Genomic DNA, 16,703 nt, shown 5'->3' with positions numbered 1-16,703 from the left:
ATATAATGTGTGTATCTGTATCTCCAGGTATCTGGATGGTAACCAGCTGACCAGTGTTCCCAAGGAGCTAGCCTCTTTCAAGTTCCTCCAGCTGGTGTAAGACACATTAACCCCACCTATACACACCATCTAAGCACCAACCAATGACACCCACACACACACTCACCAAACACAATGTTCCTCACAAATACACGTCAGAGGAGACCAACCAGTCACACCATGGAGGATAACTTAGTTGGGCCTCTTCACTCTGTTTCTTTTACATGTTAAAAGTATTTGTTATGATACACATTGTACATTTTGAAAATATGCAGCTTATATTTATTAAGTGATCTAAAATTTTTCATTTTTACTTAAGTGTACGAGGCATGACTAGGTGTGTTTCTACTGTAATCCACTGGGTGGTGCTGTGGTGCTTGTGGATGGTCACTGTAGAGTAGTGAGGTTCACCACGGCATCCCAGTGACTCTGTAGACTTTTAAAGTATACACACATACAAGCAAGCATAGATGCACATACACGTGCAAGCACACACACACAAACACACAAACGCATCAAACAAAAACATCACACACAAGACATTCAAACAAGCATGCGCACCTACATGTTCATGTCGGTAAACTTTAATTGATGTGTACCATGAAAGAACCGCTTAAAACAAACCGGCACACACACACACACACACACACACACACACACACACACACACACACACACACACACACACACACACACACACACACACACACACATACATACATACATACATACATACATACATACACACAGACACACAAACCTACGCACTTAATGATCAATGTATAATATGATTTTTGTGGGTGATACTCCGCCTAATTGAAAGCACTCAAGAGAGTTGTACTATGAAATCCTGAACCAACGTTAATATACCGTTACCTAGGCAAATGAAAACGTTGTTTTGCCATGACTCACATGAGAAATACTGGGACCAAACAATTTCCATAAAAACATTACCACCAACAAAATAACCATCATTCCAATGCTCCTATGCTCCCAAAATGGAGGCGGTCATGGTGGTGGGACTTGGCGATGCACAAGCCCTATAGAAAATATTATGGATTTAGAGCCTTGGTTATTAAGCAGTTTTAATGGGATTTGGTCTGTGTGTGCTAGGTGTGTGGATGCATGTGTGTGTATGTATGTGTGTGTGTGTGTGTGTGTGTGTGTGTGTGTGTGTGTGTGTGTGTGTGTGTGTGTGTGTGTGTGTGTGTGTGTGTGTATTTGTGTGTTTAAGTTTGTGCAGTATGTGTGTATTGATTAACCCTTCGTCTCCCCAGAGATCTGAGTAACAACAAAATCAGCTCCCTGGCAGACGACGCCTTCTACAACATGAGCCAGCTGACGACACTGTAAGCTACACACACACGCACGCACGCACGCACGCACGCACGCACACACACACACACACACACACACACACACACACACACACAAACATCCATGCTCAAACACACACACAATGTAATTTTGCATATATGTGTGCTGCTCAGTGTGTGTGACCCTGGGTTGGGTTCGCTGTGTAGACAACTAATTAAATAACTTCCTCCCAGTGATCAATACTGGACATCGTTGCTACCGCTATTAGTATTAACCCCATAATAACATGCTACTGCTACTAGCATTAACTGTTATTAGCATGAAGTCATGCTACCATTCAAGACCTTCTAACCCAGATGTAACATGTTAACTCTATTAGCATTGTATCCATGCTACTGCTATTCACATTAACCACTAACAGTGATGTGCCATCTCTATTAGCAGTAACCACACAGTGAGATAATGTCTCTATTAACATTACCCACACAGTAGCAATCCCATCGCTTTAAGCATCAACCCCATTTTGTCACTACTATCTCTATTAGTATTCACCCTCACAGTAGCCGTACTCTCTCTATCAGTATTTACATCACACTTCAGTCAATCCAGGTCTGATTCAAGTTTGTCTGCATCAGATTGTTTAATCTGATGCAGACTTTGTTCATCCATTTAAATTTGGTTTGAATTCAGATCATCGCTGTAAAACATTTTACTTATTTTCCTTTGGATATTATTCTGATGAGATGTCAGATTACAGGGTTTAAAAATAAAACATAAAAATAACAATGAAACAAGTACAACTCACACAAACCTGACCTTTAATGCAAGTATTGTATGTATATGTATTCCTTATTTTCCAGGATCCTGAGCTACAACTCCCTGCGTTGTATTCCTCCTCTGGCACTGGGGGGCCTACGCTCTCTGCGGCTGCTGTGAGCACACACACTCACACACCAACACACTAACACAAACACACCCAAACACACACCACACACACTAAGGGGGGGGGGGGGGGGGGGGGGGGGGGGGGATCGGGATTGTTGAGGAGGGGGATTTTTTTGCCGTGAGAAATTGGATGTGTGGCGTGTTAGCGTGTGTAAGCAGGCAAAAGCGTGTGTCACACGGTGAAACCGTGAGAGTTGGCAGCTCTGAAACATTGTTTGTTAATGTATTGCCGTATATCATTAAATAGACCCACAGTTGCGGCCACAGGACGGTCCGCGTCCGCATATCATACATGTGTTAAGTTGTCTTTGCCGCAATTTACATGACGACTCAGTGTTTCTGAAGTTGTAGAAGAAAACGCAACATCGCCAGGCATAGAATCGCCCACAAAGCTACTTCCGTTTCGCACTTTACACTTGCGTTTCAGACCATTAAAATAGGGTCCATCATCTTTTTCTGGTGTGATACCAGAATAAACTCAATACTTGAGAACTCAACAGTTCATATTTAACCCTAATACATTCCAGGGCTCTTGTAGCTCATTAGGACTAAAGAGTGTATAATATCACATAAAACATATCAAACATTGACGCACTGGAGTTGATGTCACGAAGATCAACATCATTATTACTTTAGTCAGACCTATACGCTCATACCTGACCTCTGAACCCCAACTGTTGCTGTCTTTCAGCTCTCTCCATGGCAACCACATCTCTGAGCTCCACGAGGACATGTTCACCGACGTCTCCTCTCTCTCGCACCTGTAAGCAGACACTCACGTGCACACACATTCACAGACACAGACATACACACACCCACACTCCCACATGTATGCACACATGCACAAATGTGCAAACACACACACACACACACACACACAGACACACACACAAACTTCCATGCAAACACAACCAAATGCATTCCATGTATGTCCATGGATATAAAACATATAGTACAGTACACATAAACACACACGCACCACGTTCATTCTGGCATGTAATACATGCTTACAGTAGACAACAAATTGTCTATTATTATCATTCCCACTGGATTCGCAAGCCATGGTGCCCAGAGCCATATATAGTATACTCTCTCCCCTTCTCCCTTTGTCTCCCTCTCTCACTTGCTCTCTCTATGTCTCCCTCTCTCACTTGCTCTCTCACATCCTCTGAAAAAGGAAAAGACAAAAAGTAAAAAACATGCAAGGTATCATCCTTACCTCCTCCCTCCATCCCTCCTTTAATCCTTCCTTCCTCGCCTCATTTATATCAATAAGTCAATTTATCTGAGTTTATTAGTGGTTTTGTTGATATTTTCGTAGCCATTAGTCATTTAGCGGAGGCTATAGAGAGCCATAGCCTCATACAGTGAATTCAGATCATGGCATGAAGGAGCAGCTTTGAGATGGTTGTTTTTTACCTCAAGGAAACATCTTGTTGATAGTTTTATTAGGAGTTAGGATGCATCTCCACTGAAATATACCAACGTATTGTACCAATGTAAAGTACATTGATTTAATAACAAAAATGATTGACAGAAAGACAACTATGACCTCATCATCAGTCTTGGTCCCCCCATCACCTCCCTCTCTCTCTCTCTCTCTCTCTCTCTCTCTCTCTGTCTCTCTCTCTCTCTCTCTCTCTCTCTCCAGGGCGATCGGGGCCAACCCGCTGCACTGTGACTGCAGGCTGCGCTGGCTGTCTTCCTGGGTGAAGAGTGGCTACAAGGAGCCCGGCATTGCCCGCTGTGGGGGCCCTCCCGGCATGGAGGGAAAACTACTGCTCACCACGCCTGGGGAGAGCTTCCAGTGTCTTGGTGAGCCCCCTTAGATGTAGCGTGGTGAGAGAGAGAGAGAGAGAGAGAGAGAGTTAATATGAGAGAGAGAGAGTTAATATGAGAGAACAAATTATGGAATTACTATGAGCGAAAAATTATCCGATGGCATTAGTAGATGTTGATTGACTTCTGAATGTGTGTGTGTGTGTGTGTGTGTGTGTGTGTGTGTGTGTGTGTGTGTGTGGGGGGGGGGGGGGTGTCTGTGTGTGTGTGTGTGTGTGTGTGTGCGTGTGTCTGTGTGTGCATGTGTTTGTCTGTTTGTGTTTGTGTGTTACCCAGGTCCGGTGGAGACATCAGCACACTCCAAGTGCAGCCCGTGTGCATCGTCCCCCTGTCAGAACCGGGCCTTGTGCCAGCCCCACCCCACAGAGCTATACACCTGCTCCTGTACACCTGGCTTTACGGTAACACCCCCCACAGTTAAAGACAAATATTCACATACACAGAGATGTTCAGCTGTTCCTATACACCTGGCTTTACGGAAACACCCCCCACTGTTAAGGACAAATATACACATACAGAGAGATGAACACCTGCTCCTGTACACCTGGCTTTAAAGTAACACCACCCACTGTTTAATAAACAATATCATGATCACCCACTCCATAAAGGTGTAGTTTATCTGAACGGCCTATAGGTGGCTGAAGGTCAAAAGATCTGTCACCCTTCTAAGTCATTGGGTATTCTTGTAATATAAAACGAAAAATGTTTCTTTGTTCGGTAAAGATCTCAGTGGAAAGGTTATGAAGGATTTAAAGCTAGTGTACGCAATTCAATTCAAAAACATTTGACATTTGATATTTTCGTGAAATTCACTTCACAACCTACCAAGCTTTACATTTACATTAACATTTAAGGCATTTAAGCAGGCCCTGTTATCCAAAGCGACTTACAATAAGTACATTTGTCATAGGAAGGCGAAACAATATATCGCTGTTGGCTTCCTCCGCATAATCTGCCCGTGCACGCATTGCACATGACCGGAGTCTTCCACAGTGCTAGCGGACGCATGGCAGAAGCTAGTGCGCTGGTCATGTGTCCTGGGACATTGGCTCTGGACGGAGGCCAGTAGGGAGGGCTGGGATTGCTTTGGTTTGTTACTTTAAAAAACAACCTTGGTTTCTCCATATTGCTAACCCAAGCTTTAATATTAATGAGTTTGGGCCATAGTGCCCATTCAAGTTCTGCCTTCTATGTGCCAGATATGGATAGTTTCCCCTGCTGGTGCCCATAATGTAAACTCTAAGGCTTTATAAGGGCTGTGAGTAAACCAACGGCTGACATCACGGACACCTTACGTCTGTATGCTTTACAGTCTATGATATACAGAGCTGTACAATGGCTCTTGTATACCTGGCTGTACCACCTACCACAACTGCTCTGCATACAAGAGAGAGTGAAAACATACATAGACCAAATGATCAAATGGATCAAATGAATACTTGATGAAAAATATATAAACCACAAAAGTACAACAAGGCAATATGAAATATGTGTATCCAAAGAACAGCATAAAAAATATACACATGTATATACAAAACAATACACCAAAAACCTACATGACAATATATTAAGACAGGCATATACATAAAAAGTATACTAGCTAAGCCAACAATCATGTTCTTAATATTTATAATCATAATAAAGCAAATTATTAGACACAGATAAATATATAACATTTGAATACAATACAATTCTGTAATGATTAGGAAACCTGATTTATCAAATCCCGGGAACTATATTAATTAAAAGTGTGTTTGTTTGCATGTTTATGCGTATTGCTTCATGTATCATAAAGTGTTTCTGAAACTCAACTCAAAACACCCGTCTATTTTCCAACATGCAAACAACAACCAATTAGCATAAAAGGTTGATCTACTAAACATGTACCGTGTGTGTGTGTGTGTGTGTGTGTGTGTGTGTGTGTGTGTGTGTGTGTATGAAGAATTTAAGGGAATATTTGAGGTTTTTAATCTCATGATCATTATATCTGATAAATGTTAATCCTCTTACCCGACATTGTATTTTAATAAACATTGTCTCTCTTCTAAAATATCTCTGTTCATAGCGTGTGTGTGTGTGTGTGTGTGTGTGTGTGTGTGTGTGTGTGTGTCTTTATCCAGTGATGTTGTTGTTTGTTACAGGGGAAGTATTGTGAGTACCTCTACAGATGTGTGTGTGTGTGTGTGTGTGTCTGTGTGTATGTGTCTTAACCCTGTGATGACCTGGTTTGTGTGTTACAGTGGAAGTATTGTGAGTACCTCTACAGATGTGTGTGTGTGTGTGTGTGCGTGTGTGTGTGTGTGTGTGTGTGTGTGTGTGTGTCTTGACCCTGTGATGACCCGGTTTGTGTGTTTCAGGGGAAGTATTGTGAGACGTCTACAGATGTGTGTGCCAGCAACCCCTGCAGCAACGGAGGAACCTGTCTCACTGACCAACACAACACAGGCTTCAGGTGGGGCAGACAGACAGCCGGACAGATAGATAGGAAGGGATAGATGAGTAGGGACAGACAGACAAACAGACAGAAAGACAGTAAACAGATATACACATATAGAAGTCGACGGACAGATTGACAGACTAATGCCCCTTTTCCACCGACAGTACCAGCTCAACTCGCCTCAGCCTGCCTTTTTTGCGTTTCCATTGCCAAAAAAAGTACCTGGTACCTGGTACCTGGTACTTTTTTTCAGTAGCACCTCCGTCGAGGTTCCAAGCGAGCTGAGCAGGTACTTTTGTATGACGTAAACAGGCTGCTGGCTGCAAACAGGAATAATCACTCAAAGTTAAATTGTGTCCGGTGTGGCTGGAGTCCACGGACCTGCTCCCAAGGGGGACACAGATCAGCGTTTCGCCCTGTGTGTCGCTCCTTTAGGCTGTGCGTGGTTGTGTGTGTGTCGGGCGTGGTTGTGTGTGTCTGGTGTGGTTGTGTGTGTGCAGCGTGGCTAGAATCCACGGACCGGCTCCCGAGGGGGACACGGATCAGCATTTCACTGTTTTGTTTTTGTATCATTCATTTCCCAGGGCTCAATTTTTTTTTTTAATAGTGTGTTAACGTTGTGTTACTGGTCTACTCCAGCTGTGTGTTAATAGTTGTGTTAATGTGTTACTCCAGCTGTGTGTGTCCATACGGGTTCGAGGGGTCACACTGCCAGGTGAACGTGGATGACTGCCAGGACCATGGCTGTGAGAACAGCGCCACCTGTGTGGACGGAGTGGGGAACTACACCTGCCTCTGTCCTCGCTTTTACACTGGTACATAGAACCAGAACATAACCTCACTGCCTTTCTTTCTTTCTTTCTTTCTTTCTTTCTTTCTTTCTTTCTTTCTTTCTTTCTTTCTTTCTCTCTTCATCTCTTCATCTCTCTCTCTTCATCTCTCTCTCTCTCTCTCTCTCTCTCGCTCTCGCTCTCCCAGTGGGCTCCTCTATCTCAACTAAATCCGAAAGAGCTTTATTGGAATGGGAAAATAGACGTTAACATTGCCAAAGCAGGTTAGACTGAGAAAAAATCTAAAAATCATATATATCTTAATCTTATTATAAAATACAAAATACTTAACAATAATAGAAACAATTGATGTTTGTATGTCAAGAATGAAAAGGTAAAAAATAGAAAGCACAAAGGATGTAGAATATAAGAATACATTGTTGGGGTAAATAGTGTCTCTCTTTATATCGCATGGACATATAATTATTGCCAAAGCAGCAGCAAAAATTAAACAAAGGAAAAATGAAAAAATAGGAAAAATAATCGCATCCCAATTTCCACTCTCTCTCCCTCCGCCTCCCTCTCTATCTCTATTGCAATTTTCTTAAATTGCCCAAGCATTTAACAATATAATACAGTACAAGAAAACAATAGCCCTAGATTTTCTCTCTTCCTTTCTCTCTCTTTCTCACTCCCCCTTGCTCCTTTTCTCTCTCCCTCTCACCCTCTCTCTGTCTCTTTCCCTTTCTCTCTCTCTATCTCCCTCTCTCCCCCTCCCACTGTCTCTCTCTCTCTATATTTTTCTCTGTTTTTCCCCTTCCCCCTTTTTGGCCTTCGTTATGTGTTGTTCTTGACATTGCCTCTTTGTTTTGTCAAACGCACACACACGCACATGCACACACACACACACACACACACACACACACACACACACACACACACACACACACACACACACACACACACACACATTCAAGACTAGCACTGAATTAAATTACAATTAAAAGTGTTAATCCTTTAAATAATCATGTACAAAATATTGCAGTTGATCTTTTCAGTAGTATGTCTCTCTATCCCTCTTTTACCATCTGCTCTCTCTCTTCTCTCTCTCTGCTTGTGTCTGTGTCACTGTCTCTTTGTCTGTCTCTCCTCTCTTTCTCACTATATATCCCTCTCTCTCCCCCTCTCTCTCTCTTTCTCACTCTCTCTTCTGCTTTCTCTTTCTATCTCCCCTGTCTCTATTCAATTCAAGGGCTTTATTACAAATAGTTTAATAATAAATCTCTCAATTAAGTTAAATGCATTTCCTTTACTTTCTCAATAAAAGGCTGTATCTGTGTTTGTGTGTGTCTCTCTTCTCTCTCTGTCTCTCTCTCTCTCTCTGTGTCTCTGTGTCTCTCTCCCAAGGTGTGCTGTGTGAGGAAGAGGAGGGTGTGTGTTCACCAGGTAGAAACCCCTGTCAGCACCAGGGCACCTGTCTTACCACTGCCACTGGGGCCAGGTGACCACTCACTTTCACACACACACACACGCACGCACGCATGCACGCACAGCCGCATGCACACACACACGCACGCACACACTCTCATGCGAGCACACACGCACTCACAAATACTCATACATATAGACTTAAAGAATATAATTAAGCTCACCTTTCAGATCCTGCTGTAAATAGGTGTGTGTGTGTGTGTGTGTGTGTGTCAGGTGTGTGTGTATCCCAGGCTGGCGGGGGGGTGACTGCAGTATCGACTACAACGAGTGTGTGGACCACCGCTGCGAGAACGGCGCTCAGTGTGAAGACCACCTGGACGGCTACACCTGTGTCTGTCTGCAGGGATTCGAGTGAGGCCGCCCTTCCTCCACTTTACCTGTCCTCCACCTTACCTGGACTCTGTACCTGTCCTCTACCCTATCTGGACTCCTTACCTGTCCTCCACCTTACCTGTCCTCCTCGTTACCTGTCCTCTACCTTATCTGGACTCCTTTACTGTCCAATATCTTACCTGTCCTTCACCTTACCTGTCCCTTATCTTACCCATCCCTCCTTATCTGTTCCTCATTACCTTTCCTCCACCCACATCCAAAACCTTAACTGTTACCGAAAGTGCCTTACTTTCAACAATGCTCCTTCTCTCTTTTTTGCTCTCATTTTCCTTTCTTTCTTTCTTTCTTTCCCTTTTTTTCTTCTTTTTTATTTCCTTACTGTCTGTTTGTCTTTCTGTCTATTTCTCTGTTTATCATTGTTTTCTTGCAATCTTTTGTTCTTTCTTTCTTTATTTATTTTTTCTCACTTTTCTCCCTCTCTCTCTCCAGGGGTGAGAGATGTGAAATGTCCTCCCCCCCTCCCTCCCCCTGCCAGCTGGCTGTCTGTCAGAATGGCGCGCCCTGCAGGGATCAGGGGGGCGTGGCTGTGTGCCAGTGCCCATCAGGCTTCCAGGGCCAGCGCTGTGAGCGATTGGTCAGCCTCAACTTCCTGGACCCGGACTCCTATGTCCAGTTGGGGGACGTCAGGGACTGGCCCCAAGCCAACATCACCCTACAGGTACACAATGTTGTCTATAGACACACACACACACACACACACACACACACACTGTTCTCTTCATAAACATTGGTGTGGTAGCGGCGCTTTAATTTTTCGTAAATACTCTTTTTCTCATTTTCGAATGCGTACATTTTTTCTCAAAGCATCTGCCAGAAGACTAAAGGTTTATCTAAAACTGATGAAACACAATATAACCCAGGATGGCACAATAACACCAAAAAGCCATGAATAAACTTAAAGTGGAAGAATGTAGGAAAAGTAAAGGGAAGGTATGTTTATTTCTACAGCATTTCTACAGCACCAACACATGGCCATAGTGTTGTTCAAAGGCAGAAATACCATACCAAATACTATAAAAAGACAATCATTACAATTCTGTAAAATTAATTAAAGAGAAATGTTAAATAAAAAGATGCATGGGGAAATAATAAATGTAATCATACAGACATATTTAAACAAAAAGCTGTAGCAAACAGAAAGCCCTGATGGCATTTTTGTAATTTTCGCACTCGGCATGAAAAAAAAAGGATTGCATTCCTTATTTTCAAAGTCTAGTACATTGAAACACAAGACTTAGAGGGCTCATGTCTACCGAAGACTTACAAAAACTTGTACATACCTTTATCACTAGCAAACTTGATTACTGCAATGGTCTCCTTACAGGTCTCCCAAAAAAAACTCTAAGGCAACTACAGCTTGTTAAGAATGCTGCTGCTGCTAGAGTTCTAACAAAGACCAAGAAATTTGAACATATTACACCAATTCTTAAATTGTTACATTGGCTCCCTGTATGTCAGAGAATTGATTTTAAAATCATGTTGCTAACCTATAAATCCCTACATGGTTTAGGGCCAAAATATTTAACTGATATGCTTCCACTACATAAGCCTTATAGGCCACTAAGATCTTCTGAGACCAATCTGTTAATTATCCCCAGAGTCACCACGAAACATGGGGAAGCAGGATTGCGTTACTATGCAACAAATAGCTGGAATAAACTCCCTTTAAGGATTTAAGACTTGCCCCAACTCTGACAGCTTTTAAAACAAGACTGAAGACTTTTATGTTTGCTTTAGCTTTCTGCTAAATCTTAAATCTACAATGCTTCTATCTATTTTTTATTTTATTACTAACTTTGCCTTTATTTTCTCACTTTCTAAAATGCTTATTTTATTTTTTTTAACTTTGCCTTTATTTTCTATTTCTATTTTTTTCAATTTTACTTTTTTACTTATCTATTATTTTCTTGTATTGTATGGGTTAGGGTTAGGGTTAGAACTGTTTTGTAATCTCAGTACCTTAGTTTGCGTGGTAATAAGTAAGGTTAACATCTATCTATCTTCATCAACCTATAAAACAATTTTTGAATAGCATTGTAAATCATCATATAAAGCAAGGGATAGAGACAATCAGGAAGAGAGAGAGAGGCGGGGGGGGGGGGGAGTTGTAGAGAGACTGCCTTCACGACAATATTCCTCATGGTTGGATGTGTATAAAATTGATTGGAAGAGGACATATCAAAAGGCTTATTTCACACTATAACATTTTATAGAAAAACACTAACATTTCTTAGAAGGTGGGCTATTGAAGTAGCAGTACTTATAATTGATTGCTGATTTGGTGAGTTGGTGTAAAACTTGTTATGAAGCAGCCTTACAGGATAAAAGGTCATGTAGGAGTCAAGGTAGCACCTTTCAGGGGCTGATTAGGGAAACACTTGTGGGCAACCCTCTTTGTTATAAAGTGTGATAAATATGTGTTTCATACAAGAGGACATATCTCTCATAATGACTATAATGCAACATCTGCCTACTACTGGATATTACTAATTAGTATATACTACATGTGAAACTCCTAAGATGGCGCAATATATATTATATTATATTGCGCAATATCCCGAGACTGAGATCTCAAACTCGGGATATTGTTTTCTGAGCGCGCATGACAGTCGTCACGCTAATAAAAACAAATAAATCCCGGCAAAAAGTGTTATCTCGTTTATTTTTGAAGTGTTCATGTGTAGTATATACTAAAACAATTATTCACCTCAGGCTCCGTGAAAAGTATTCACTTTGCCTTTGGCGAATAATTGTTAATTTGCATTGATATTGTCTAACCAAGGTTAATTTATATTTTACTATGAACACATTTTGTGAATGTACTTTCATATTATGGTTTATACTTGCAAAAATAAATTAATAAAATAATAAAATAAAAGTATTCTTTAATATTAAGGACATCAGAATATCAGCACAAAAACATTAACAAAAAACCCATGTGTGCATGTGTGTGCGTGTGTGTGTGTGCTTGTGTGTCTGTGTGTGTGTATGAAGGTGTCCACGTCGGAGGAGAACGGCATCCTGCTGTACAACCAAGATGAGCCCATCGCCATGGAGATCCACCAAGGTCATGTCAGGGTCACCTACAACCCTGGGAACCAGCCAGCTACTGCTATCCACAGGTCTAAACACGCACACACACACACACACACACACACACACACACACACATACACACACACACACACACTGCACACACTCTTTTACTTTTTACCTTTACCTCATGAGTTTGGGTGATGTTAGGGTTTATGTAACAATGCAACACATGTAACCGGAGAATTTGGTTCAGTGTGTTCTGGCTTCATCGGAACTATGTAGATAGTGTGATAGCTGTCTCCCAGGGTGGTTTCAAGATATCTGAACCGGAGACAGACCAAGGCCACCCTTCGCTTGAGACAGACAACTGGCCAGCTAGCAGGCAACAGCTGAAGGCTGTTACCTAGCAACAGCTCACACCACACAAAGGATTTGCGAGGCGCTGCAAAGAAATAGGTGGCTTGCTGGAATCTGGGCCGACTGGCTGATAAAGGACTGATTAAAGTTGAAGTGCCAAACTGGAACTGCCCAACTGATGTCTAGGGGAGAGGGCACGTTGGAGCCCCTTTTCACAGGTCATCTGAAATGTTTTTTGTTCAATTTCTTCCCAAATCGGATATAGGTGACATTGTGATGCCATGGGTCAGATCACATCCCGAGTTGGTCGCAAAAGATCCAATCTTGCATTGAGATCGGAACTCATAGTCACATGGGCAGCGATCCCTGGCTACAATGTTGACAGATTATTGGCTAACTAAAAACTACGCCAAACCATGTCCTCTACCACCGCTAGACCCCCCACATCCCAGAGCCAAGGCTTCACCCCTATGTCCTCTACCACCGCTAGACCCACCACTTCCCAGAGCCAAGGCTCCTAGTCCATAATGAGTATCAGCAGATTTATCATGGACTAAGAGCCTTATGTCTGCGTTTAGCTCCTTCTAAGCATCAAGAATGTATTTTCTGAAGTCAATGGAGAATAATGCGCTTGCCTTAGCACAAGAGTATAGTGAGGTCAACCATCTACCTTCAATTCATCTTTCTGGTCTTTCAAGAGAGAAATTAGTTTGCAGCCGTGGTCACTTCACATTCCATACTATGTGACAGAAGCAGAGGCAGCAACAATAACAACAATACAGTAAAACGTCTATGCACGGCCCTGCACTATTAATCTGACATCATATTGAATTTCTACTTTGCCTTTCCAGTCTGAAGTTTCTTCGAATACCTTTTCAGAGACTGAATGGTTTTGCTTTCACCTAAACCATTCACAAAGTGAATAACGATTCCACAATGGACGGTGCTCTCTGACCTGATGTTTCTTTCTTCCATGTCCAAATTTGCAGAATCCAAAGACTTATCCAAAGACTTAAAAAATAAAAGCCAAACTTGCTGAGGTCGAACGGAAGCCACCAGCATATCTATCTATCCCGAGTACACGGGGATTCATGGGCTGGAACCAGACGACTGCCTATAAAGCAGACATAACCTTTGTTGGTTGTAATAAACACGACCCCCTCTGTGTGGAGGTCAGAGATAACCGGGTGGTGTGTGACATGAGATGTGGCGACGTGTGATACACAGCGTGGAGACGGTGAACGACGGGCGGTTCCACACGGTGGAGCTGATGACCTTTGACCGGATGGTGAACCTGACCGTGGACGGAGGAGAGCCCACCACCCTGGACAGCCTAGGGCGTGTGCCACGCAGCGGAGAAGGTCCCCTCTATGTGGGAGGTATGAACTACCATTCAAACACACACACTTACACACTGCTGCTTCAGCAGAGGATTTTATCCAAAGCAATTTACAGGGAATCAGGTCCTCAATAAGAAGTTACAGTGAATTCAGAAACAGGTCCTCAATTAGAAGTTACAGTGTATTCAGATACAGGTCAGTAATGAGCCATTACAGTGAATTCAGATACAGGTCATTAATGAGGAGTTTCTCCACCCACCCTCCACCCCACCATCTTCTTCCGCACCACCCACCCTCTACCCCACTACCGACACTCTATCCCACCCATCCACTTCCCCACCCACCCTCTACCCTACCCATCCACTTCCCCACCCACCCTCTACCCTACCCATCCTCTTCCCCACCCGTTCTCTACTCCACCCCCCCCAGGCATGCCTGACGAGAGGGTCCCCTCGGCCCCCAGCCGGCCCCCCCAGCTGCTGAACGGCTCCAGCTTCCAGGGCTGCATCAGGAACCTGTACATCAACCAGGAGCTGCAGGACTTCACACGCGGTCACATGCGCCCTGGCGTGGTCCCTGGCTGCCACGCCTGCCGCAAGCTGCTATGCCTGCACGGCTTCTGTCAGCCACACGGCGCACAGGTATAGAACAGGGGGAGGGTGTTTACCAACCCTCATGGGGGTTAATGGAGAACCAACGCCCCAAATGTTATTTGTTAATTCTGGGGCAAGGCTTTAAATGCCCCTTGAATTCAGTTTCAATAAGAGGAGGAAAGATTTGTAGCGTGCCATTAGCATCTTGTGTCGTATTTGTTGCCGCCGGCCGGCCGTCCCCTTTGCCCCTCGCAACGGACCTGACCTTATTAGGGGATGCCATCGCCGAATAACCTATACTTTATAACACGATTTTGTCAGGGTTGGGCTTTGCTCAACTTTCAATCCTGATTAAAGCTCTAGTTCAAATCCCCTCTGTACCTGGCAAGAATCAAATGCCAATCAAAAGGTCATTGGTCCATCCGTCTGTCTGTTACAGGGTCCTGAGTGCCACTGCCAGCCGGGATGGGCGGGACAACACTGCGACCTGCCAATAGCAGGAGGCCTGCCATTAGTTGCTGTGACCTCTTCGACAGAGCCCAACCCTTGTCAAGACAACAAGTAAACATGAATACATGATTTTCAAACTCACAGATTTTACTGTTCAGTCATTTAGCAGGTAACTTTATTACTTACTGACATTCCTGTTGATGTGTTGATGTGATATCGTCTTCTCGATGTCATGGTGATGCAATGGTGTTGTCATGGGGATATCACGCTGCTGTGGCAGGTTTTGTCAGGATAGTGTTGTCATGGTGTGGTGTCATGACAGTTTTGTCGCGGTGATGTTCCACAACATGTAGCCCTGTGTACCTGAGGGTCTTCGGCGGACCTCATAACTCTCCACTCTCTCCAGGTGTGTGAGGGGCGTGTGCGTTCCCCTGGACGGCTACACCTACCGCTGTGACCACCAGCAGGGGGAAGCACTAGCGGTGGCAGGAGGAGGAGGAGGAGGAGGAGCACTGTGGGGAGGTGCAGCCATAGGAAGAGCAGCGGCCGACGGGGGCTGGTGCCAGGGGTTGCGATGTCACCACGGCCAGTGCCAGCAGACTGAGGACGGGGTTCACTGCGTCTGTGATTCAGGATACACCGGGGAGCACTGTGATGTTGGTGAGAGAGACGGAGGGAAAGGGAGACGATGCATCTTTGCTTATTAACAAAAGTCCCCTTACTGTGATATGCACAAGAACACGGCTTATGGGTGATTTTTTTCAGCAGTAAAAACGATTCTCTAATTCCTAACATTACATCTGGGCATGTCCTCACAAGGCTATGATTTAAAATAGTCTGTGTGTGTGTGTATGTCCTCATAATGCTATGATTTCAAACAGTGTGTGTGTGTGTGTGTGTGTGTGTGTGTGTGTTTTGGTGTGTGTCCCCACAGAGTCGTCATGCCAGGGCGAGGTCGTGCGGGACATCCACCGGCTGCAGCGCGGCCCGTCCCGCTGCCAGACCTCCAAGACCTACTCCTGGGTGGAGTGTCGGGGGCGCTGTGGGCGCTCGCCGGGCGGCCGGAAGCGCCAGGTCAACACCGCTGCTCCCCCTCCCTCCTCCTGCTGCGCCCCCCTCAGGATGAGGCGCAGGCGGCTCACCTTCGAGTGCGACGACGGGACGTCCTGGACGCAAGATGTGGAGAAACCCGTAGAGTGCGGCTGCAAGGAATGCGTGTAGTGTCCCACTCGACTCCTGCCCCCTCCCCACCACCGTCACCATCAACTCAACGCCCCCGCCCCACAATCATCACAACCCCACTTCCCCACCATCATCATCATCATCATCTGCCCCTCTCTCGCCCTACTGCTATTGGCTGACAAGGTTATTTGCACCTCCTCTCTTGCTCTCACCAAACCGACGTTGAGCCAGCCAATGTTCAGACTCAGACAAATGTTCCCATTTGTATGAGATGGTATAGATACATATGTACACAATGGCCATACATTCACACACATTCACACACACCATGCAAGGTCTCAGCACTATGGACAATTCATATCATACATATAATGTGTGTGTGTGTGTGTGTGTGTGTGTGTATGTGTGTGTGTGTGTGTGTGTGTTTTTGTTTTCCTCCATGTCACACAATCCCACTTTTCCTACCCACTGAATCCCCCAAATCCAACATTTCCCCTCCTCGTCTTCCTCGTCC

The 16,703-nt window shown here is 44.2% G+C and overlaps 1 protein-coding gene across 1 annotated transcript in view; it reads left to right on the top strand.

Annotated features, from left to right (window-relative positions):
* Window positions 1-16,228, top strand: part of LOC311341030 (slit homolog 1 protein-like) — a gene marked incomplete at both ends in the record, with an annotated part of 43,512 nt that extends 27,284 nt beyond the window's left edge. The window contains 17 exons of the mRNA XM_084465951.1: window positions 28-96; window positions 1,317-1,388; window positions 2,217-2,288; window positions 2,993-3,064; window positions 3,953-4,116; window positions 4,417-4,541; window positions 6,498-6,592; window positions 7,253-7,392; window positions 8,755-8,848; window positions 9,052-9,189; window positions 9,661-9,889; window positions 12,226-12,353; window positions 13,852-14,003; window positions 14,394-14,605; window positions 14,997-15,118; window positions 15,414-15,667; window positions 15,942-16,228. Of these exons, the coding sequence (XP_084322077.1) occupies window positions 28-96; window positions 1,317-1,388; window positions 2,217-2,288; window positions 2,993-3,064; window positions 3,953-4,116; window positions 4,417-4,541; window positions 6,498-6,592; window positions 7,253-7,392; window positions 8,755-8,848; window positions 9,052-9,189; window positions 9,661-9,889; window positions 12,226-12,353; window positions 13,852-14,003; window positions 14,394-14,605; window positions 14,997-15,118; window positions 15,414-15,667; window positions 15,942-16,228 (2,425 nt within the window). The remainder of the gene's footprint in view (window positions 1-27; window positions 97-1,316; window positions 1,389-2,216; window positions 2,289-2,992; window positions 3,065-3,952; window positions 4,117-4,416; window positions 4,542-6,497; window positions 6,593-7,252; window positions 7,393-8,754; window positions 8,849-9,051; window positions 9,190-9,660; window positions 9,890-12,225; window positions 12,354-13,851; window positions 14,004-14,393; window positions 14,606-14,996; window positions 15,119-15,413; window positions 15,668-15,941) is intronic.
* Between the last annotated feature and the right edge of the window lie 475 nt (window positions 16,229-16,703).

Source organism: Micromesistius poutassou, assembly GCF_964030765.1.
Source record: "Micromesistius poutassou genome assembly, chromosome: 3".
NCBI lineage: Eukaryota > Metazoa > Chordata > Actinopteri > Gadiformes > Gadidae > Micromesistius > Micromesistius poutassou.
Note: the sequence above shows the minus strand (reverse complement) of the source record. Positions and strands in the feature narration are given on the sequence as shown.